Source organism: Hylobates moloch, unplaced genomic scaffold (assembly GCF_009828535.3).
Source record: "Hylobates moloch isolate HMO894 unplaced genomic scaffold, HMol_V3 SCAFFOLD_18, whole genome shotgun sequence".
Classification (NCBI taxonomy): Eukaryota; Metazoa; Chordata; class Mammalia; order Primates; family Hylobatidae; genus Hylobates; species Hylobates moloch.
This window is the reverse complement of record NW_026652293.1, coordinates 11978286-12001714: the sequence shown is the minus strand read 5'-3', so window position 1 is coordinate 12001714 and position 23429 is coordinate 11978286. Positions and strand designations below refer to the sequence as shown.

At 45.9% G+C, this 23429-nt stretch overlaps 1 protein-coding gene across 5 annotated transcripts in view; it reads left to right on the top strand.

Moving 5' to 3' along the window:
* Nucleotides 1–20469, top strand: part of NAV1 (neuron navigator 1) — a 283952-nt gene extending 263483 nt beyond the window's left edge. For all 5 annotated transcript variants that reach the window (XM_032136971.2, XM_058430891.1, XM_058430890.1 and 2 more), the window contains 14 exons: nt 1516–1637; nt 5918–6114; nt 6383–6575; nt 6668–6836; nt 7127–7224; nt 7404–7499; nt 7908–8067; nt 8468–8703; nt 9548–9702; nt 9848–9919; nt 10409–10605; nt 11085–11203; nt 15308–15505; nt 18373–20469. In XM_032136971.2, the coding sequence (XP_031992862.1) occupies nt 1516–1637; nt 5918–6114; nt 6383–6575; nt 6668–6836; nt 7127–7224; nt 7404–7499; nt 7908–8067; nt 8468–8703; nt 9548–9702; nt 9848–9919; nt 10409–10605; nt 11085–11203; nt 15308–15505; nt 18373–18468 (2108 nt within the window). In that variant the 3' untranslated portion in view covers nt 18469–20469. The remainder of the gene's footprint in view (nt 1–1515; nt 1638–5917; nt 6115–6382; nt 6576–6667; nt 6837–7126; nt 7225–7403; nt 7500–7907; nt 8068–8467; nt 8704–9547; nt 9703–9847; nt 9920–10408; nt 10606–11084; nt 11204–15307; nt 15506–18372) is intronic.
* The last annotated feature ends 2960 nt before the right edge of the window (nt 20470–23429 follow it).

The following is a 23429-nucleotide window of genomic DNA, read 5'->3' as shown; positions in this document are numbered from 1 at the left end:
GCACTTTGGGAGGCCGAGGCAAGTGGATCACCTGAGGTCAGGAGTTCGAGACCAGCCTGGACAACATGGCGAAACCCTGTCTCTACTAAAAATACAAAAATTAGCCGGGCGTGGTGGCAGGAGCCTGTAATCTCAGCTACTCGAGAAGCTGAGGCAGGAGAATCGCTTGAACCCGGGAGGCGGAGGTTGCAGTGAGCCAAGATCACGCCACTGCACTCTAGCCTGGGCAGGAAGAATGAAACACCTTCTCAAAAAAAAAAAAAAAAGACATTGAGAGGCTGAGCGTGTTGGCTCATGCCTATAATCCCAGCACTTTGGGAAGCCATGGCAAGAGGATCACTTGAACCCAGGAGTTCAAGACCACCCTGGGCGACACAGCAAGACCCTGTCTCATTAAAAAAAAAAAAGAAAACAAAACAAAAAGAGGCCGGGCACGGTGGCTCATGCCTGTAATCCCAGCACTTTGGGAGGCTGAGACGGGTGGATCATGAGGTCAGGAGTTCAAGACCAGCCTGGTCAACATGGTGAAACCCCATCTCTACTAAAAATACAAAAAAGTTAGTGGGCCTGGTGGCGGGTACCTGTAATCCCAGCTACTTGGGAGGCTGAGGCAGAGAACTGCTTGAACCCAGGAAGCAGAGGTTGCAGTGAGCCGAGATCACGCCACTGCACTCCAGCCTGGATGACAGAGCGAGACTCCATCTCAAAAAAAAAAAGAAAAAGGAAAAGAGACATTGAGGGCTGTCTCTGATCTGGCCTGAGCCTAATCTCCACCCTCACTTTTTTCTGTACCCCCACATGGGCCCTCTGCTGCTTCCATTCCAGACTACCCACAGTTCCTCAAAGCAAAGCCAGTTCCCTGGACAGTGCCTTTGCATGTACCTTTTCTTCAGCCCTAAATACGTTTTCCAAAGTTCCCATCTGAAAAATTTCTATTCTTTCAGTACTCAAACATCTCCTTTGTTAAGCCCTTCCTCCCCTGTTGTAGAAAAGTAGATTATTTTTTGTGCCATCACAAACCTTCTCAGAAAGCAAAGATTTTCTACCTACCAGGTGAGAAAACTGAAGCTCTTTCAGGTGGAATGCAGGGTACATGCCTAGTGAAGTATTTGGCTAGTATATGGCTAGTTATTGGCCTTAGACCACCAGATAGCTAAGTATTGCTAGAAAAATCATGAAAAATGTTAGGTTGATGTCTCCATAAAACTGCAGAGGGCTGGCTTTAGTTAAGTCCTTAGACTGATGCAAGCTGAGTCCATGACTCCATGCTAACTTCTGGTTCTTGAGAAAAGGAATCATTTCTTATTTAACTCTTACCTTTTGCACTTTTTCTATGCTGAAACATGATTGGGACTCAATAAATGTTTGCTGAATGAATGATCCAAAAAAATGAACAATGTGGATTGAGGAGTTGGTTGGTTCTCCTTTCTCTTATCTTCTGCCACTAGACTTGCCTGAAGTCTCACATCCTCTCTAAATCTGTTCTATGTTTTTCCCACTTGTACTTGGCCCTAGAACTTCGGATCAAGAGACAAAACTCCTCAGATAGCATCTCAAGCCTCAACAGCATCACTAGCCATTCCAGCATCGGCAGCAGCAAGGATGCTGATGCAAAAAAGAAGAAAAAAAAGAGTTGGGTAGGTAAAGGTTTGGGGGGTGGGGAAGTAGGTAGAACCGTGGTGGACTGCCTTCACCTCAGCATAGGGATGGAATACTTCCAGGATTAACCAAGGTGTAGTCCCGTCTAACACTGAGCCCTAGTGTGATGTCCGCTCAGAGCATGGTCTCCCAAATTCTCCCTTCCCTCAATCATTCCCTACGTGTCCCCAAGGCCACCCCTCTGACCTTTATATGCATCTGCTTTCTTTGGGCTCCCCATACTGGTTAGGCCAAGATGTATTTGGCAACAGAAGGGTGCTAAGGACATACTCAGAAGGAAACATCTCATCAGTTCTGTCCCCTCCTACTCCCTCACTCCCTTCTATACTATGAAGAGATTTTATGAACAAAGCTGTTCATTCTAGACTCCTGGAGGTCATTTCTTTAATTTTTGGAGATGTTTTGTGGAGCTTTCCAGATTACTTCAAAGGACTCTTTATTATTACCTTTGGTAGGTCCAGAAGTCATTTTTGTGCGTGTGGTTTTTTTCCCTTGCATAATCCTAAACTGACTTTGTATGACTTTCTGAAATTCTTCAGGCAGGTCTATACACTCTCAGCCCCTCTTGCTGACTGTGGTAAGATAGCATCCCCAAGTGGACATATCCTGCTCCTCTGTCCCCTGTTCAGTAAGACACGCCCCCCAGACCTTTGTATAATGCAGACAGGTACCAGCTGTGTGAAATGAGTGATTAAGTGTTGATTCTTTTTTTTTTTCCTTCAAAATGCTGACTCCAAATCCCTATTTTTTTCCAGGTCTATGAGGTAAGAGACCCAGTTCCTATCCCCTTATTTTCTCTTTCCCTTTGCCATACCTTCCCTATTTCCAGAGCAACTCCCTTCCCCTAAAAAAAAAAAAAAAAAAAAAATGAATGACCACTCATAACACTAACTGTAACAACCACCCAGAGTTCCTAACTCACTCCACTGCATGGTCCATCCACAGCCGCCCCATGTGAGGACAGAGGAGTGGTCTGGTTGGGGGCCAAATGGGAAAGTCAAACAAAATTCAAATATATTCCCTACTATCTTCCCCTGTTACAAAATTGGCCTGTTATAAAAAGCAGTCAAATTGAGCTCCTCCTATCCAGAAAATGAACCTTCTTCTTTTTGGTTCCATAATACCTAGAGACCCAACATGGAAGAGAGTCACTGGATGAAAGTTATCTTGACCACAGTTTCCACAGGCCAGTTCAGCCTGGGCCTAACCTGAAGATTTAGCTCTAGAGTAGGATGAACCAGAGATAGGTAAGGGATAGAGACCAGGAGGGCACACTCAGGTCACCCCGAAGCCTAAAACTGCCTAAGTATCCATGGAGTTCCCAAAGACATTTCAGGGATGAGGGTATAGTCTAAGATGAACAGAAAATGCATCCAGAATTTCTGTTATGAACCAGATACCTGAGGTCCACTCTAACCGTACCCTAACATTGTGCTAAGTGTTGTGAAGGATATGAAAAATGGAATCTATAATCTCGTCATTAAGGAGCCTGCAGTATTACTGGGGAGACCAAAAAAATTATACATATAAAATTAATAGCAATCCAACAGTGCCACAATGCTTATTCGGACAGTAAGTGCTAAAGGAGTTCACAGATGACGAGACAGTGATTACAATAGGCAGGGAAGACTTCTCAAAGGAGGTAAAAGTTAAACTGAGATGGAATTGTGATGGGTGGAGAGGAATGTGTTGGGATGCTTTCTACATAGACACTGTCTGTGTAGAAGAGAAGCAGAGGGAGATGGAGAAGGCCAGCTTAGCTAGAGCACTGACTGAGTAGGGTATAGCACACATAGGAAGAGCCTGATACTTATTTAAATTTGATTTTTTAGATTAACATTTCCCAAGGTGTGTTCCACTGATTGCCAGCCCATTAAGATGCTCCTTAAAATGTGATACCATTGACTGGGCACGATGGCTCAGGCCTGTAATCCCAGAACTTTGGGAGGCTGAGGTGGGCGGATCACTTGAGCTCAGGAGTTCAAGATCAGCCTGGGCAACATGGTGAAACCCCGCCTCTACTAAAAATGCAACAATTTGCTGGGTGTGGTGATGCGTGCCTGTGGTCCCAGCTGCTTGGGGGCTGAGGTGGGAGGACAGCTTGAGCCTGGGAGGTGGAGGTTGAGTGAGCCAAGATTGCATCACTGCACTGTAGCCTGGGTGATAGAGTGAGACCCTGTCTCCAAAAAAAGAAAAAAGTGATACCATTGTCAAATAAATTTGAGAAGTACTGCATTTTCTCTCTCTCTCTCTTTTTTTTTTTTTGAGGCAGAGTCTTACTCTGTCACCCAGGCTGGAATACAGTGGTGCGATCTTGGCTCACTGCAACCTCGGCCTCTTGGGTTCAAACAATTCCCCTGCCTCAGCCTCCCGAGTAGCTGGGATTACAGGCGTATACCACCATGTCCGGCTAATTTTTGTATTTTTAGTAGAGACGGGGTTTCACCATCTTGGCCAGGCTGGTCTCAAACTCCTGACCTCAGGTGATTCGCCCACCTCCGCCTCCCAAAGTGCAGGAATTACAGACATGAGCCACTGCACCCAGCCTAAGTACTGCATTTTCTACATCTGCACAGAAAAAGTTGTGAGATATCCCCCAGCAAATAATCTTGTTTCATTTTGCTTAATCCATTGTTCCCTAAACTCATTTAACCATGGAACCATTAGCCTTATAACACCAAACATCTCCGGACAGTTCTGGCTTTGGGAATACTGAACTACACATATTCTCACTTAGGATCTTATTGATCTTAGGGGCATGTGCTTCAGGCAGCTTGTCATAGGATCTCTTTACACACACACACACACACACACACACACACACACACACACACACACACCATCCCGTGAGGCAGTGGTATGGAGAAAACTTCACTGGATTGAAAATTAGGAAGCCCGAGTTCTAGTCCTAAGTCTTATGTCAATTATGCAATTTCAAGCAAGTCAACTCTCTGGCCTTTTCAGGGCTCGGTTCTTCATCTCTACAGAGAACTGAGCTTTACGGTACTTTTGAGCCCTGACTGCTCAGTGATAAGAAGTCACCTGGAGCCAGCCAGCTGTATACATACTCACTCATTCATGTCTCCACCACAGCCAAGTTGGTCCTCCTTTACGTCTTGCCTGGTGGAAACCCCAAGACGCGCCACCCACCAGCTCCATCCATCACCTGATGGCCTTCCCGTGTTCCGGGAGAGACACTTAGAATGTGTACCCTCAAATTTTTCCTTCTTTTTTCTCACTGTCCCAAAGATCTGGTTTGCCTTTGTCCCCTATAACCTTTGACCCCTCCTTTACTCTCTGCCTCTTGCTGCCATTTCATATCTGTGTCCCTGTGTGTGTGTGTATGTGTGTGTGTGGTGTGTGGTGTGTGCATGCTGTATGGATGCATGTGGATGGGTATGGGACAGGACCCTGGTTTGCATCTCTAGCTCACATCCCTAACACCCAAGCTCATCAACACCAAGATCAAACAAGCTATGGTCAGATTATAATGCCCCAAGTACTCTAAGGAAATGCTGGGAAATAGTTGTTCTTCTACGACATTGGAAATCATAGAAAATGCTTATGTCTGGCTGTTTTAACCATTCTGTGATGTCCTGGGCACAAGAAATACTAAAAGAAGCTTGAGCCCACTGCCTTCTCGTGTTCTCCACAGAATCATATTATCAGTTTCTGGTTGATAGATGACTAGATGAACAGATTCTGGGCTGATGAGCCCTAGTCAGAGGCATCATGGGGTGGCCTCTGAGGCCCACAGTGAGCTAGGTTCTAGACGGAGCGGTTATGGTTCTGCTGCAGAAGGTGGGATTGGATCACTGAGCTGTATATCATGTGACCTCTGGGACCTTCTCTCTGTCCCCATCAGGGGCACAATTCCCCCTATGAGCAAGAGAACACCCAGGAAGTTCCCATAGCCTACAACATCAGCAAGCTAGAAGATTCTGTTCTTTCTCTCGGTCCTAATATTCTTTCTTCCTTCCTTCCTTCCTTCCTTTCTTGATGGAGTCTCACTCTGTTACCAGGCTGGAGTGCAGTGGCTCAATCTCAGCTCACTGCAACCTCTGCCTCCACGGTCCTAATTTCCAGGCAACTCTTCTGTCCGTATTCTATGAATCAAGTGAAGTGTTATAGAGGGTGGCTTAGTTAAAGTAAATCCCCTGCCTCCAGCTCCCTCTGTCTCAGAAGTCCCAATCCAGTCCTCCCCCCATCCCAGTAGTAGAGTCCTGATGTCCCTCTACCTGGATCTGCTTTTTTCTAGCTTCGAAGTTCCTTCAACAAAGCGTTCAGTATAAAAAAGGGGCCCAAGTCAGCTTCCTCATACTCGGATATAGAGGAGATTGCTACACCGGACTCCTCAGCCCCCTCATCCCCCAAACTACAGCATGGTTCTACGGAGACTGCTTCACCCTCCATCAAGTCCTCCACCTCGTCCTCCGTGGGCACTGATGTCACCGAGTAAGTGCTCTCTGGCTCCCTGCCACCCAGCCTGTTACCAGTGTAAGCTGTGGGCTAGAGTTGACAGGAGGCCATTAGACCTTAGACAAGCAGGACTTACTACTGACCTCACCCTGGGCATATGAGACCAAGAGATGGACCTTTCTTCTCATACTGATTGAGTATCTGTGGGCAGGAGGAGCCAAGACCACCAACCATGCCTCTCAACATTCTCTAGTAACTCTAGTGCTTCTTCATGTAGCCTGGCTTGACTCTTGCTATCTTACAGGGGCCCTGCTCACCCAGCCCCCCACACTAGGCTGTTCCATGCGAATGAGGAGGAGGAGCCAGAGAAGAAGGAGGTATCGGAGCTGCGCTCTGAGCTGTGGGAGAAGGAAATGAAGCTTACAGACATCCGCTTGGAGGCCCTCAACTCTGCCCACCAACTGGATCAGCTTAGGGAGACCATGCACAACATGCAGGTCAGTGTCTGGGTGGATAGCTGCAGGAAAGGGAAGACTAAGGCTTGCTGTCTGTCCAATCTGCCACCCTACCCTGTCTGTTCTTGCCACAGTTGGAGGTGGACCTGCTGAAAGCAGAGAATGACCGACTGAAGGTAGCCCCAGGCCCCTCATCAGGCTCCACGCCAGGGCAGGTCCCTGGATCATCTGCGATATCTTCCCCGCGCCGCTCCCTGGGCCTGGCACTCACCCATTCCTTCAGCCCCAGTCTTGCAGACACAGGTACCTGTGTGGGAGAAGAAACTATGAGGGTGAAGGGAAGAAAAGGGCTTATTTCACTGTTACACCTTCCACTTGCTCTGGTCAGGGAGGTAACAATGTCGAAGCCAAGCAGATGCCAGTGTCCTAAGACACTGAGTTGTAGTGGTCCTTCAACCTTAACTACTTTTGAGTTTGGGACCCCCATTCCTTCTCTGTGGCAAATAGAGTTATTTGGAAACGATAATGATGGGAAAGTTTAGGAAAGGCTGCGGGTACTCCTAAAACCAGTTGGTTCTTTTCAATCCCCACAGACCTGTCACCCATGGATGGCATCAGTACTTGTGGTCCAAAGGAGGAAGTGACCCTCCGGGTGGTGGTGAGGATGCCCCCACAGCACATCATCAAAGGGGTAAGGAACTTCAGGGAGAGCCATGGTGGGAACGACCAATACTGTTACATTTATCCAGGAAAATCTGGGCCCTGGGTACCTCCAAAACCAAAGAACTCAACTCCTAAGGCCTTTAGGACCCTGGTTCATGGAGTCATCTGCAGTGAAGCTCAAGAGCTTTTCCTTCCTTGGCCTTACAGGACTTGAAGCAGCAGGAATTCTTCCTGGGCTGTAGCAAGGTCAGTGGAAAAGTTGACTGGAAGATGCTGGATGAAGCTGTTTTCCAAGTGTTCAAGGTAAAGGGATACCTGTACTCAAAAAGGTTGCTCATCCTCTCGTGGGATATATATACTTTTTTAGAGACGGGGTCTCACTCTTGTCACCCAGGCTGGAGGGCAGTGGTGTGATCACAGCTCACTGCAGACTTGAACTCCTGGACTTAAGTAATTCTCCTGTCACAGCCTCCTGAGTAGCTAGGATTACAAGCATGTACCACCATGCATGGCTTCTCACAGGATATTAAACCATCCAGGCACTGGGATCCTGGGGACCTTTGAGGCTTTGTGGAGAAATGCTACCTAGGAAAAGCATATGCTCTGCACTTTCTCCATCTATTTCTGTTTCCTCTGATAGACATTCTTTGTTGTGGCTTTTACACCTGTGTTTGTATATTTTCTTCTTCTTCTGCCTGTCTTTTCTGTCAGGACTATATTTCTAAAATGGACCCAGCCTCTACCCTGGGACTAAGCACTGAGTCCATCCATGGCTACAGCATCAGCCACGTGAAACGAGTGTTGGATGCAGAGCCCCCCGAGATGCCTCCTTGCCGTCGAGGTGTCAATAACATATCAGTCTCTCTCAAAGGTCAGTCTTTGTCTCTTGGGGTGAGGTGGTGTGTCATGAAGGCAGGGACAGGATCATCCAATAATCCATCATGTGTTCATTCACCAAGAACTCACGGAGAAGGTATAATATGAAGATGCTTAAGTAATGTGAGATATAAAAAGATGAGTAAGACTCCCAGGGACACTTTTGCTAAGCCTTGGCTTCTTACTTCACTCCTCACCCCCAGCTCAGAGCATGTCCCTAAAAAGAAGATCTAAGTTTTCAAAGCTAGGGGTTAAGGGACTCTTATGGAACCATGGGGCAAGTGGCTCTGAGTTTCTTCAGGGGGCTCCTAGATAAAGAAAGAAAAGCCCTTTAGGATCCCTTGCTATCCTCAAGACCCTGGTCAATACTCGTGCTTTCTGGGGTGGGGGTTCAGGTCTGAAGGAGAAATGCGTCGACAGCCTGGTGTTTGAGACGCTGATCCCCAAACCGATGATGCAGCACTACATAAGCCTCCTGCTGAAGCACCGGCGCCTCGTCCTCTCGGGCCCCAGCGGCACAGGCAAGACCTACCTGACCAATCGCTTGGCCGAGTACCTGGTGGAGCGCTCTGGCCGTGAGGTCACGGAGGGCATCGTCAGCACCTTCAACATGCACCAGCAGTCTTGCAAGGTGGCTGCCCCCCGACACCCCTGCCAGCCTTTGTTCATGCCTCAGCCTTCCCTAAGACCTTTCCTCGGCCCCTTCCTGCCTCATTGTTCCCTTTTCCTCGCTTCTGCCTTCATCTTTCTTCTCCTCTTCTGTGTTCATTTCCTTCCCTCTCTATCTATCCCCTTTTCCAGTCTTCTCCTCTCCCTCCCCACAATTTCTTTCCAGCCTCTTGCCTTTAACTTGTTTCTCCACACTTTCCTTGCCTTTGTGGAGAAAGGCTTTCCTCTCCACACTTTTCCTTGCTTTGTGCACCTTCCTCCTCAGTTGGTCATTGATGAAACTGCATTCTCCTCATTTCTACCCGACTCTCTGCCAACCCTGTCAATCCCATCCCTTCTCTTTTGTTCTCTTCCTTCTACTTTTCTTTTCAGTATTACTCTCTGACCTTGGGCTATCTGGGAAGAAGCACTCAGAATTAAATGGTACATATTGCACCCTCCCCTGCCAAAACCTGATGTCTCTTGAGCACACCCTAATACTATGGAGTTGGTTCAGATCTTTGCTCTTCCCAGCTTGGGGAGGCATGCCCATTAATAGTAGTCCATGGTACCAGTGAAAATCCGTCTAGGAAATAGCATATGTTCCCCACCTTTGGGGAATTTAGGGGCTGCTGCTTAAGGGCGTTGCTTTAGAGCCTTTGGAACCACTGCTTATCGCTCTGTGGTAATCTGCTATAATCAAATTTCAAGGAACTAAAGGCCCCAGGGGAATCTAGATCTAGTAAAACTTCTTCAAAATCCTGATTTCCAAGGCTGATCCAGCTGCTTATTCCCAAGTGTTGATCCACAGTCTTCTTTTATTCCAGGATCTGCAACTGTATCTTTCCAACCTAGCCAACCAGATAGACCGGGAAACAGGAATTGGGGATGTGCCCCTGGTGATCCTATTGGATGACCTGAGTGAAGCAGGCTCCATCAGTGAGTTGGTCAATGGGGCCCTCACCTGCAAGTATCATAAATGGTAAGTAAGCTGGGGTCAAGACAAAATTCATGGAAGTGGGAGGAAGGAGAACCCAGTCCAGGACAACCTATGAGTTGTGTGCATGTGGCAGAAAGCAAGTGTGAAGGCAAGTCTAAGTGAATCTTTTTCCCCTTTCTCCCTACAGTCCCTATATTATAGGTACCACCAATCAGCCTGTAAAAATGACACCCAACCATGGCTTGCACTTGAGCTTCAGGTAAGAACTCTGGCTCTGGAGGAACCTTCTGACCCTACCCAAGAGTCTTCAATCCTGGACTCTGGCCAGGAGGCAGTAGATAGGAGAAGGAAAGAGAAGTATCCAGAGATTTTTGGGCTGGAAAGAGAAAGACATGTATTTGTCATGTCAGTTACAAGGTGGAGGAGGACACTTGAGGAGAGAAAAGGTCTGCAAAGCTAAGAGAAAGCCAGGTAGGTTGCTCTAAGCAGAATTAGGATTCTCTGCCCACACATGCTGATCTGGGTCAGTGATGTCAGAAGGTTATTTGAAGAGGGCTACCGATTTGAGAATCAGCTCTACCACCCCAGGGCTTATGCTCTGAGTTCAGATGTCCCCACTATTACTTGAAGAGAAACCAAGTAGGCATTAGTGAGAAGCAGGCAGAAGGAGGGACAGACTGGCAGGGGCTGAACCCTGACAATGTGCCCACTGCCACTCTGACCCCACTTTCCCCATCTTTGGTGGCAGGATGTTGACCTTCTCCAACAACGTGGAGCCAGCCAATGGCTTCCTGGTTCGTTACCTGAGGAGGAAGCTGGTAGAGTCAGACAGCGACATCAATGCCAACAAGGAAGAACTGCTTCGGGTGCTCGACTGGGTACCCAAGCTGTGGTATCATCTCCACACCTTCCTTGAGAAGCACAGCACCTCAGACTTCCTCATCGGTACTGGGGTCCAGTTTCCCCCGGGGGTCAGGAGGTGGCTTCCCTTTTCCACTATATCACCTGGAGGGATGCTCCCTTTCCTTCCTGGAGTCTTCAGCATGTAAAGGAGCTGCAAGCCTTGTGGCTTCAGACTTAGAACCCCTTAACGAGCCTTCCCAACATAGTTAGCACCACTTCAATCACCAGAAAGCTAACCCCTCTCCTTGGTTTTTTCCCACAATTAACAGAAAAAAGGAGGGCACATATGTAGGAGGAAATTAAACAGCTTTCCTCACTCCCTTATCTCACTTCTACCTTGTGAAGCAGGACTTATGAGATTGCCGTCTAGGCAGTCAGCACCCACTAGTCTTGACAACTCTAAATTTCCTTTAATCCTTTGACTGTCAGACCCCTCTGCCTGGCACTAAGGAGTAAAAGAGGCACACAACTGGGAAGATCTAGGTTCCCAGCCGTCTTCATGGCCCCATCCTCTTCCCTAGGCCCTTGCTTCTTTCTATCCTGTCCCATTGGCATTGAGGACTTCCGGACCTGGTTCATCGACCTGTGGAACAACTCTATCATTCCCTATCTACAGGAAGGAGCCAAGGATGGGATCAAGGTGAGCCCTACCCGCTTCACTCAAACCCTAAGATCAGGCTGTCCTATCTAACAAAGTAGAAACGTTTCTTTAATGTTAGGCATGGGACTACTGGGATTAGTTAGGTTCTCTTTCTAACAGGTGGAGCAAGGCACTAGGTAGACTAAGCTGCTTTCCTGCCTCCAGCTGCCATTCAGCAAATGGTACAATGACCACTGCCTCTGGGGCCATCTCTCAAGCCCTAGGCCTTCTGGCTGTAAACCCAATTTAAACCACTCTCTAGGGGTCAGAGCAAACAGAAAAATAATTGAGCTAAGAATTAAGTAAAACCCTAATTAAAAACAAACAAACAAACAAACAAAAAAATCTTAGCTACTTACTAACTACTAATAAGTATGTTATATTAACCAAGTTACTTGACCTTTTTAAATACCCTCATATGTAAAAAAAAAAGGAGACATCACCGGAGACATCACCTTCTGCTCTATCTAAATCATTGGAGTCTTTTGAAGACAAAATGAAATATGTGAAAAGATTTTTAAAAGTTAGAATAAGGAGGCCAGGCGTGGTGGCTCAGGAGATCAGGACCATCCTGGCTAACATGGTGAAATCCCCTCTCTACTAAAAATACAAAAAAATTAGCCAGGCGTGGTGGTGGGTGCCTGTAGTCCCAGCTACTTGGAAGGCTGAGGCAGGAGAATGGCGTGAATTTGGGAGGCAGAGATTGCAGTGAGCTGAGATCGCGCCACTGCACTCCACCTTGGGCAACAGAGCGAGAGACTCTGTCTCAAAAAAAAAAAAAAACTTAGAATAAGGCTGGGCCCAGTAGCTCTCACCTGTAATCCTAGCATTTTAGAAGGCTGAGGTGAGAGGACTACTTGAGCCCAGGAGCTTGGGCAACATGGGAGACCCTGTCTCTACAAAAAATTAAAAAAATTAGCCAGGCATGGTGGTGCACACCTGTGAGGCCAGATCACTTGAGGCCAGGATGTACAGGCTACAGTGAGCCATGTTCTCACCACTACACTCCAGCCTGGGCAACAGAGTGAGACCCTGTCTCAAAAAAAATTACAATTAAAATTAAAAGTTAGAATAAAAACCTAGTACAAAAGGAACATGTCATTTTTTTAAAACCACCTCAGTTTTCTTACCTGTAAATTAGGGTATGATGATCACTAAAGTCCATTCCAGCACTAATAAACTGTGATGTAATGGCTAGACCCATTGGTCATATATTATCTGTAAAAGTAACTTGTTATTGAGATACATATCTCCTGGTGATATAGTAAATTTCTAAAGATGCTGTCAGACTGATGCCAGAAATCATTATTTCATTTATAAATTATGTTATTTTAAGGAAATGTTGCATTATTATTAGTAGCTTTTCAATTTAAAAGCATTTTCACACAGATAGTATTTGTTTTCAAGAAAGTAAAAAAAAAAAAAAAAAAAGCCAGGCACGGTGGCTCACGCCTGTAATCCCAGCACTTTGGGAGGCCAAGGAGGGTGGATCACAAGGTCAGGAGATCGAGACCATCTTGGCTAACACAGTGAAACCCCATCTCTACTAAAAATACAAAAGATTAGCCAGGCGTGGTGGTGGGTGCCTGTAGTGCCAGCCACTCGGGAGGCTGAGGCAGAAGAATGGCGTGAACCTGGGAGGTGGAGCTTGCAGTGAGCCTAGATCACTGCCACTGCACTCCAGCCTGGGTGACAGAGGGCGACTCTGTCTCAAAAAAAAAAAAAAAAAAAAAAAAAAAAAAAAAAAAAAAAAAAAAAAAAAGAAAGTAAAAAAAAAATTAAGTGTTATGACTAAAGTGGAAACATTTCCTACTTGAAAAATGAAATTGCAGGCCGGGCGCGGTGGCTCACGCTTGTAATCCCAGCACTTTGGGAGGCCGAGGCGGGCGGATCACGAGGTCAGGAGATCGAGACCACGGTGAAACCCCGTCTCTACTAAAAATACAAAAAAAATTAGCCGGGCGTGGTGGCGGGCGCCTGTAGTCCCAGCTACTCGGAGAGGCTGAGGCAGGAGAATGGTGTGAACCCGGGAGGCGGAGCTTGCAGTGAGCCGAGATAGTGCCACTGCACTCCAGCCTGGGCGACAGAGCGAGACTCCGTCTCAAAAAAAAAAAAAAAAAAAAAGAAAAATGAAATTGCAGGGTCATGAGATTTGTGCATGTTAAGTTTTAATGCAACCTAGGCATCCATCAGTAGATGAATGGATAAAGAAAATGTGGTATATATACACACGATGGAAAATTATTCAGTTGTAAAAAAGGAGGAAATTCAAAGCCAGGCATGATGATGCATGCCTGTAGTCCCAGCAGCTACTCTGGAAGCTGAGGCGAGAGGATCTCTTGAGACCAGGAGCTAAAAGTCTAGCCTAGGCAACATAACAAGACCCCGTCTCTTAAAAAAAAGTGGGGTGGTTGGGGGATGGGGAAGAAAGTCTGTCATTTGCAACAACATGGATAAACCTGGAGGACATTATGTTAAGTGAAATAAGCCAGGCACAGAAAGACAAATACTGCACGAACTCACTTATACAGGGAATCTAATAAAGTCAAACTCAGAGCAGCAGAAAGTAGAATGGTGGTTACCAGAGGCTGGGCAGGAGAGTAGGTGAGTAGGAGTGGTTGAGGAGATGTTAGTCAAAGGATACAAAATTTCAATTAGACAGGAGGAATAAGTTCAAGAGATATATTGTACAATATGGTGACTATAGTTAATAACAATGTGTCATATACTTGAAAATCACTAAGAGAATAGTTTTTATTTATTTATTTATTTTTTGAGATGGAGTTTCACTCTTGCCCAGGCTGGAGTGCAATGGTGGGATCTCAGCTCACTGCAACCTCCACCTCCCAGGTTCAAGCGATTCTCTTGCCTCAGCCTCCCAAGTAGCTGGGATTACAGGCATGTGCCACCTTACCCGGCTAATTTTGTATTTTTAGTAGAGATGGGGTTTCTCCTTGTTGGTCAGGCTGGTCTCGAACTCCCAACCTCAGGTGATCTGCCCACCTCGGCCTCCCAAAGTGCTGGGATTATAGGTGTGAGCCACTGCACCCAGCCAAGAATAGATTTTAAGTGTTCTCACCACACACGCACACAAATATGTGAGGTAAAGCTGGGTGCAGTGGCTCACACCTGTTAATCCCAGCATTTTGGGAGGCCAAGGCGGGTGGATCATCTGGGGTCAGGAGTTCAAGACCAGTCTGACCAACATGATGAAACCCCATCTCTACTAAATACAAAAAATTAGCCGAGCATGGTGGTGCATGCCTGTAATCCCAGCTAGTTGGGAGGCTGAAGCAGGAGAATCGCTTGAACACAGAAGGCAGAGATTGCAGTGAGCCAAGATTGCACCATTGCACTCCAGCCTGGGCAACAAGAGCGAAACTCCCTCTGGGAAAAAATATATATGTAAGGTAATACATACGTTAATTAGCTTGATTTAGCCATCCCATGGCAAATACATATTTCATAACATCATGTTATACATCATAAATGCATATAATTTTTGTTGATTAAAAAATAAATAAAATAAATTGAAAAATAAAAATTAAATATTTTTTAAAGTTTTAATACAATCTGTTAAATTATCCTCCAAAATTATTTTACAATTTATACCAACTTATTTCCTTATTTGGAAACTCAGGAAAACTCCACAGAAATCAGAGCCTCGAGGATTTACATTTGAGGAAGTGCACTTTTTTTTTTTTTTTTTTTGAGGCAGAGTGTTGCTGTGTCATCCAGGCTGGAGTGCAGTGGCTCACTGCAACCTCTGCAGGTTCAAGTGATTCTCCTGCCTCAGCCTCCCAAGCAGGTAGGATTATATAGGCACGCACCGCCATGCATGGCTAATTTTTATTTTTATTTTTTATTTTTAGTAGAAACAGGGTTTCATCACATTGGCCAGGCTGGTCTTGAACTTCTGACCTCAAGTGATCTGCCCGCCTTGGCCTCCCTAAATGCTGGGATTATAGGCGTGAGCCACTGCACCCAGCCAGGAAGTGCACATTTTTAAGGAGCCTATTTTTTGTAGGAATTACCAAAAGACCGCATGAACAAGCCTCTAATCTGTTAATTCCCCACAGTAATCATATTTTGCCTTCTTTCCAGGTCCATGGACAGAAAGCTGCTTGGGAGGACCCAGTGGAATGGGTCCGGGACACACTTCCCTGGCCATCAGCCCAACAAGACCAATCAAAGCTGTACCACCTGCCCCCACCCACCGTGGGCCCTCACAGCATTGCCTCACCTCCTGAGGATAGGACAGTCAAAGACAGCACCCCAAGTTCTCTGGACTCAGATCCTCTGGTGAGTAGAAGCCATTCTAGAGTAAAAATAAGACTATTATAGAACTGAATTATTGACCAGCAGGGTGGCTCACACCTGTAATCCCACTGCTTTAAGAGGCTGAGGTGGGAGGATTGTTTGAGTTCAAAACCACCCTGGGCAACATAATGAGACCCTGTCTGTATTTCAAAAAAGAAAAAAATAAGTTTAAAAAAACCCTGAATTCTTCGCACTTTTCATACATACACTGATGGGGGCCTGGAGAGTAAAGAGTGAGCACTAGCAAGGCCAGGACCAGGCTGAGGCCAGTGAGGAGCTCTGAATATCAGAATCTGGGGTTATAAAGATCATATGCCTGAGACCTGGCTTAAGCTAAATAATAATGCATCCCAGCAAGATGTATTCTAGCAAAGACCCAAGTCTCAGGTAGACCTCATGATGTAGGAATATTAACCAAAGAAGTAGAGCAGTAGGGCACACTAGAACTCTCTCTACTTCTGCTTCTCCTCTGATGTGATCCTGAAGACTACTTCCGCTAAATGAGTTCATGGAACTCCCGTAGAAAGCAGGCTAAGCCAAGTACAAACTGGGGGGAATATCTGCAATGCCTGTAGCCAGAAGAAGACTGGTATCTAAAATATCTAAAATTTCCAAACAGAAGAATGGATAAAAGATATAAACAGCTGGGCACAGTGGCTCACACCTGTAATTCCAGCACTTTGGGAGGCTGAGACAGGAGGAGGATGGCTTGAGGCCAGGAGTGCAAGACCAACCTGGGCAACATACTGAGACTCCATCTCTAGAAAAACAAAAAAATTAGCTGGGTGTGATGGCACATGCCTACAGTCACAACTACTCAGGAGGCTGAGGCGGGAGGATTGCTTGAGCTGGGAAGTTGAGGCTACAGTGAGCTGTGATTGCACCTCTGCACTCCAGCCCAGGTGACAGAGCAAGACCCCATCTCTTAGGAAAAAGATATGAAGGCCGGGCGTGGTGGCTCATGCCTGTAATCCAAGCACTTTGAGAGGCCAAGGCGGGTGGATCATGAGGTCAAGAGATTGAGACCATCCTGGCCAACATGGTGAAAACCCGTCTCTACTAAAAATACAAAAAATTAGCCAGGCATGGTGGCAGGCACCTGTAGTCCCAGCTACTTGGGAGGCTGAGGAAGGAGAATCACTTGAACCCGGGAGGTGGAGGTTGCCGTGAGCCGAGATCACACCACTGCACACTCCAGCCTGGTGACAGAGCAAGACTCCATCTCAAAAAAAAAAAAAAAAAAAAAGATATGAGTAGGCATTTGACTAGAGGAAATGCAAATGGCCACTAAAAACATAAAAGGATCCTTTGCCTCTCCAATAATTGAGGAAATGCAAATTAAAACAAGAGATACCACTTCACTGCCGGGCGCGGTGGCTCACACTTGTAATCCCAGCACTTTGGGAGGCCGAGGCGGGCGGATCACGAGGTCAGGAGATCGAGACCACGGTGAAACCCCGTCTCTACTAAAAACACAAAAAAAATTAGCCAGGCGTGGTGGCGGGCGCCTGTAGTCCCAGCTGCTCAGAGAGGCTGAGGCAGGAGAATGGCGTGAACCCGGGAGGCGGAGCTTGCAGTGAGCCGAGATTGTGCCACTGCACTCCAGCCTGGGCGACAGAGCGAGACTCCGTCTCAAAAAAAAAAAAAAAAAAAAAGAGATACCACTTCACACTGGCAAAAGTAGTATGTATGGAAGCATAGACTTTTATACTCCGCTGGTGGGAGTGGTTGTTGATAAAACCATTTTGGAAGATAATTTGGCAGATTATATTAAAACTTAACATGCGCAAATCCTATGACCTTACAATTCTATCTTTCCCATAGGAAATTCTTTCAATAATCATAATATATTTTTATTAAAATTTTGACTTTGTTAAAAACAGATGCTATCTGTATAAAAATGCTTTTAAATTGGAAGATTATTAATAATCATGTAGACAGAAGAGAATGTGGAGAGCAGATTCAACAGAAAATGCACCAGGCTTACTTAGCTGAAATTGAAGTACCAATCTTGACATGTCCAGGGAAAAAAGTAAGTAAAGAGAAGGAAGTGAGTACATAGAGGTGTTTAGACTTGACATGAAGCAACACGGTTGGTAAGCTGGAGAGAAATAGGTTCATAATAATACAGTGTCTAGCTGCTGGTTTATACTCTATCAGAAGGGGAAATTGTTATTTTATAGCATTTCTCACATTCCTCCCAGTATTCATTGGTATGTTCAGGCCTTCCCTCCTCTCCTGGAGTGCAAGCACCCTGCAGGCAGAAGTGGTCTCATTCTTTTGTGGTATTCCTCTATAAATGATACCTTGTCCCTTGTATAGCAGGCATACTCCCAAGTAATTGTTATACATACACGTGTGTCACAGTTATCATTGAAGCAATCCTCATTGCCTTTTCACAAACCACTCTAAACTCTGAGCTCTTCATCACTAAGAAACCAAGAATCAGACCCATGATCTAGATTTTTATTATTATTTTTTTTTTGGAGACAGAGTCTTGCTCTTTCATCCAGGCCGGAATGCAGTGATGACATCAAAGCTCATTGCTGCCTCAAACTCCTAGGCTCATAGGCTCGAGTCATCCTCCCACTTGGGCTTTGGCATCCTGAGTAGCTGGGACTGTAGTTGTGTGCCACCACGCCTGGCCAATTTTTTTTTTTTTTTTTTTTTTTTTTTTAGAGTCAGGGTCTCTCTTTGTTTTCAAAGCTGATCGCAAACTCCTGGCTTCAAGCTATCCTTCCACCTTGGCCTCCCAAAGTGTTAGGATTTTGTTATTGTTGTTGTTTCCCTTCTGTGGGCAGGACCCAGAGTCCCAACTCTCATAAATCCATCTTTTTGCCCCCCTTTAGATGGCCATGCTGCTGAAACTTCAAGAAGCTGCCAACTACATTGAGTCTCCAGATCGAGAAACCATCCTGGACCCCAACCTTCAGGCAACACTTTAAGGGTTCGGCAATCACTGTCACCCCCGGACAGCAGAACGCTGGCATCAGCTATCTTAGCTCCTCCTCTCCCCTCTCCTCTTTCAGAGCACTGGCTCTCCAGCCCCAGGAGGAGAACAGGAGGGAGGAGGAGATGAAAGAGGAGGGACAGGTTCTTGGTGCTGTACATTTGAGAACTTCCTAGGAAGGAATGGTGGGGTGGCGTTTGGGAACTTGTGCCCCCTAAACACATTTACTGGCCTCCTCTAATGACTTTGGGGAAAAGATGATTCTGGGTCTTTCCCTTGACTTCTTGTTTCAATTACAAACTCCTGGGCTTTCTGGGGAGGGGTTCAGAAAACATCAAAACACTGCAGCAGTTCCTAAATGATTCTCACAAGCAACCCTGAGAGAGACAGTCATGTGAGGGGGATCTGAGGGAGGCAGGAAGCTCCTCAGATTTTCTCACAGACCCTTCCCAATTCCATCACCACTGCCAACAACTCCTCCCCCAGAGATCTGGCTGGAGCCCAGAAAAAGAAGCATGTGGTTTAAAAAATGTTTAAATCAATCTGTAAAAGGTAAAAATGAAAAACAAAAACAAGCAAAGAAACAAAAAACAATGGAAAGGATGAAGCTGGAGAGAGAGGAACCAGTTGCCAAGGTAGAGAGCTGCCCGCTCCTGCCCTCTGGATGACATAGGGGACATCAACAAGATGGCTGCCAACCTGAGAAGCCATCAAACCACAAAAATAACCTTACAGCCTTCAGAGAAAGACTACCAGCTCTGTCTTTCTACCCTCTAATTTAACATGCATGAGAGTCAATAAACCCTACTTTTTTATTTTTGTTTTTTATTTTGTTTTCATTTTTTTCTCCAATTTGCCTATTTATTTTTTTGTTTCCCTTTTTTTTTTCTTTTTCCATTTTCCCATTTCCTCACATGTCCATGAGATGCTCGGGTTGCTTTTCCAGGGGTTAGTTTGGCTTTTCCAAGTCGGTTTTCTCTGGAGAATCTGATGCCATGCAATTGGCATGACACCTGCCATGCCACTATCTTTGGCATCCGTGGGGCTTATATGAGACATGATTGGCTCGGAAGTAGAGGGAGAAGAGGAACCCAGTTCCCTTGACTTCCTTTTTGAGAAAGCACACGTTCTGCTGGGTAGCTCAACTGCCAGCCTCTGTTATGAGAAGGTATAGCCCCATCTTGATAGAAGAGTTACTCTGAGCTTTATCATGGACCAGAGGAAAACCAGGAAATTGAAAACATTCCTCTGTCTTGTGGCCAGTTTGGCCTTTCACTGCACTATTCTGATGGTGCCTGACTGAATCCAAATATCCTAGCTGGCTCTTACTATTTTTCACAAGTGAGTATTCACATATAAGAGACTGAACATCCATGTGAGATCATCCCAATCAGAATATAAGACTCAAGGAGTTTGACTTGGTGGCTAATACCTGCCTTCCAAAGAGATCCTACCTTTGCAGATTTGCTCCTTTCCCATTGCCTTGAAGGTCTGGCAATCCCTGTTCTTTCATTTGACAAGTCCTTACTGAGTACTCACTATGTACAAATCATTAGGTTAAAACAGACACACACACACACAAGACTTGGGCCCTTAAGTTTACAGTCCAGTAGGAAATGTTAACCTCCATTAAGCTATGCCCCCTTGTTATCTAGACCTTCGGGATCATCTAAGAAATGTAGCTGAAACCCAAGGAGCCAGCTAGAAAGAAGCTTTTGATTAGATGTACAATATACTGGGGGCAGAAGATCTGGGGTCAATTAAGATGGAGCCTGAAGGACTATGGAATCCTGCTTGTCAGGAGTGGGCAAGTCTACTTCCTGCCATTTCTGAAAGCCCTGCGGGACCAGCTTCTAGGCTGAGCTGCCTAGTAGGCTGAAGCTTCAGGACTCTGCAGGTCAAGGATATGCAATGAGCACCGGCCTAAGTGTTTGCTCTTCAGATTCCTAAGTAGCACAAGACTTTATCAGAATCTATAGGCATACCAACCTGGATCACTCTGTTCCACCCAGCTGAGGAGTAGATGCATCTGAATCTTCATATCGATATATTTTCATTTAAGTCCAAAAGATGGTCCAGGCTGCCCCTCACAAAAGCTTCTGCATTCACGTGGTAAGCTCCCATGGATGACAGGGTTCTGTATGATGGAAACTATTATTGCTATTGCTGCTAATTCCATGAGCTGTGAAGATCCCTAACCAACTCAGCTGTAACATATGCAATTCTGTGGTGGGAAGAGGCTGTGTGTCCAAGGATGGTGCTGAAATCACTGCCTTAAGGTCTCTGCTGTGCAGAATGAGGAGGCCCCCGAGCTGGCTGTTCTAACTTAGAAGGAAGAGAAGACTGGATGGGCCTGCTTGGGATCTAGGCCTCTTCTAAATCCTATCCTAAGCTCCAGTTCCATGGCAAGGCTCAGACTTTTAATGCCATCTTAATCTGATGGTTGAGCGCTTCACTCTATATTCTGGTGCTGCCCAGCCAGTGCCTTCTGCCATGGATGTTACTGGCTACTTGAGAAAAAGGAGTGGGGAGAACCCCTTCTTTCGTTCCAACTGCCTCCGACCCCAAAGGGATTCTTGGCTCTCTGGTAACCATGGATACCACCGTGAATTTTATTTGGATCCTCAGCAGGTTGATTCTGGAGGCCTCAAGCTATGACTTTTTATTTCTCTTCCTGGGATCCACCACCCTGTACTCTCAGCTGACTGCTGCATGTAGCCCAGGTCTCCAATGGCTTTCCTCCAGAAAGTGTGTTCCCATCTAGTGAGGTGGTATTGAAGCCTTGGCTTTCCCTCTGGAGCCTGGGACCCTGTTTACAGTTGCACATCTGGGCCCCTCACTGTGGGGATCGATCATTCTCATGAAGGAATCACAGTTATATGGCAACTGCAGAAGGCTGAGCCTCCTCATGGTGCTATAACCCCTTGGGACACTCATCCAGACTTCTCTGAAGCAGAAAACCTGAGCTCCCCACTCACTGCCCTAGAATTTATGGCAAGGAGCAAATCCACAGCATTCTCTCCCACCTACGTCCTCCTTCTTGGTTGAGACTACTGGGATCCATCAGAAAAGAAACACTGGGTCCCATATAGCTAAATTATCAACCACCAGGCACCTTCAGAAGAATCCAGCCTAATACTGGTATTTGTGCTATTATCTTCCTCTCCAGCCCCCCAACTCCATCCCTCACCACAGTTGTCTAGGAAGTGACATGAATTCAATATCTAATGTCAACCAATGGGGAGAGCCACAACTCCAGGAGAGGTTCCTGAGCTGAGTCCCTTAATTTCTGGATGAAGAAGACCAACAAGTTTTGTCCAATGTACTTGTTTCTCAGACCTTGCCTCGGCACTAAAAATAAAATACTAGGTCATTGGAGGCTAATGTGGGACCTGATGTCTGTCTGTGTGTGTGTGTGTGTGTGTGTGTGTGTGTGTGTGTGTCTCCCTCTCTCACACACACAAGAGCAGTTTGCTGTTGCTGTTTCCTACCTTCTGAGGCTTCAAAGTATTTTTTAAAATCCATGCTTTGTGGCAGCTTTACGGTGCTTATCTTTGTCTTTGTGTCAATCCTTAAGTACCCATGTCTTTTTCATGTCTAACCATTGGGAAGGTAGAGGCTGGCAGGGAAGACAAATCTGCTACAAGTCCATGGGAAGACCCTACAATGAAACCCTTATTGGTTGGTATACTGTTTTGGTCTTGAATTGCCAACTTTCCAACTGATCTATCCATATTCCTTAAGTACTAAAGACAAAATAGAGGGCTTCTTTTTCTCTCTTAATGTCTTGCCTTCTGGTTTTCCTGATTTGCAAGACTAAGTGTACCTAATCTCACCATCTCTTCACTTCTAGCTCTCTGAAACAAGGGTCACACTACTCAGAGGGATAACCCCTTACAGTGGTCTGAGGAGTAGCTATTTCCTGAAGTATTCTAAAAGAGTAGGAAGAGAGAAATGGTAGCCTGCTGCTTCTCACAGACACCTCACATCCTCACTTGGCATGGCATCCACATAGAAACCCTGCATTTAGGTAAAATTTGCCTGACTGAAGGGGACTCAGTCCTCCAAATCAAGATCAAGGAGATATCTGCATGAGACCTTAAGAACTCTTTATTGCCATTATTTGGAGAGGGCGGGGGAATTGTCCTAATCACACATTTAACACAGGGAGTAAGTGCTAAAGTGACCCAGATCACCAAGCGCAGTTCCTCATCATACTTTATTTTTGCTTTCCTTATTCCTTGGCACTGACTAAGCTAAAGTTAAGAAGCAGACTTCATAAGCCAGCCCCTGTGATGGGATGGAAAAATGGGCTTTTGCAGAGGGTTTATTAATAGAGATGGATATACTACTCACAAGTTCTGGCTCATGGCTCCACTGAGAAGGCCATAGTAATAAAATGATCTTACTAACACTGTTCCCCAAAGGCCAAAGCCTGAAGATATTGCCCCTTATAATCCAATCAGCCTTATATTTTAATGAGTCCTGAATCAACCTGACTACGGATACATGGGGCCACCAACTTGACACTCCCCACTGCCCAGGGTGCATGGGTGCATGTCTGCTCAGCCTAGCCCTGGAAGCGAGCACTGCCGGCCACAGATCCTGGGAAAGGTGGTAGTAACCCAGAAGATGTAGCCTTGAAGGCAGGATACCTATCAAAATGCCAAAGCTGCAGGGAGACAAAGACAGTTGAAAATTCAACCTACGTATACTAGATCCTTCCAGTTTGATGGTTTGGTCATTCTTCTTCATGATTTTACCATGGAGAATTTTCTGTGACAAGAGTGATCATGGAAGTAAGTGAGTGATCCCCTGGTTTCTCATTCCTTAAAGCAGTGGTTCTCAAAGTATGGCACAAGACCAGCAGCATCAGCAGCATTTGGGAACTTGTTAGAAACAAAATTCTCAATCCCATCCCAGATCTGCTGAATCAGAAACTCTAATGAGAGGACC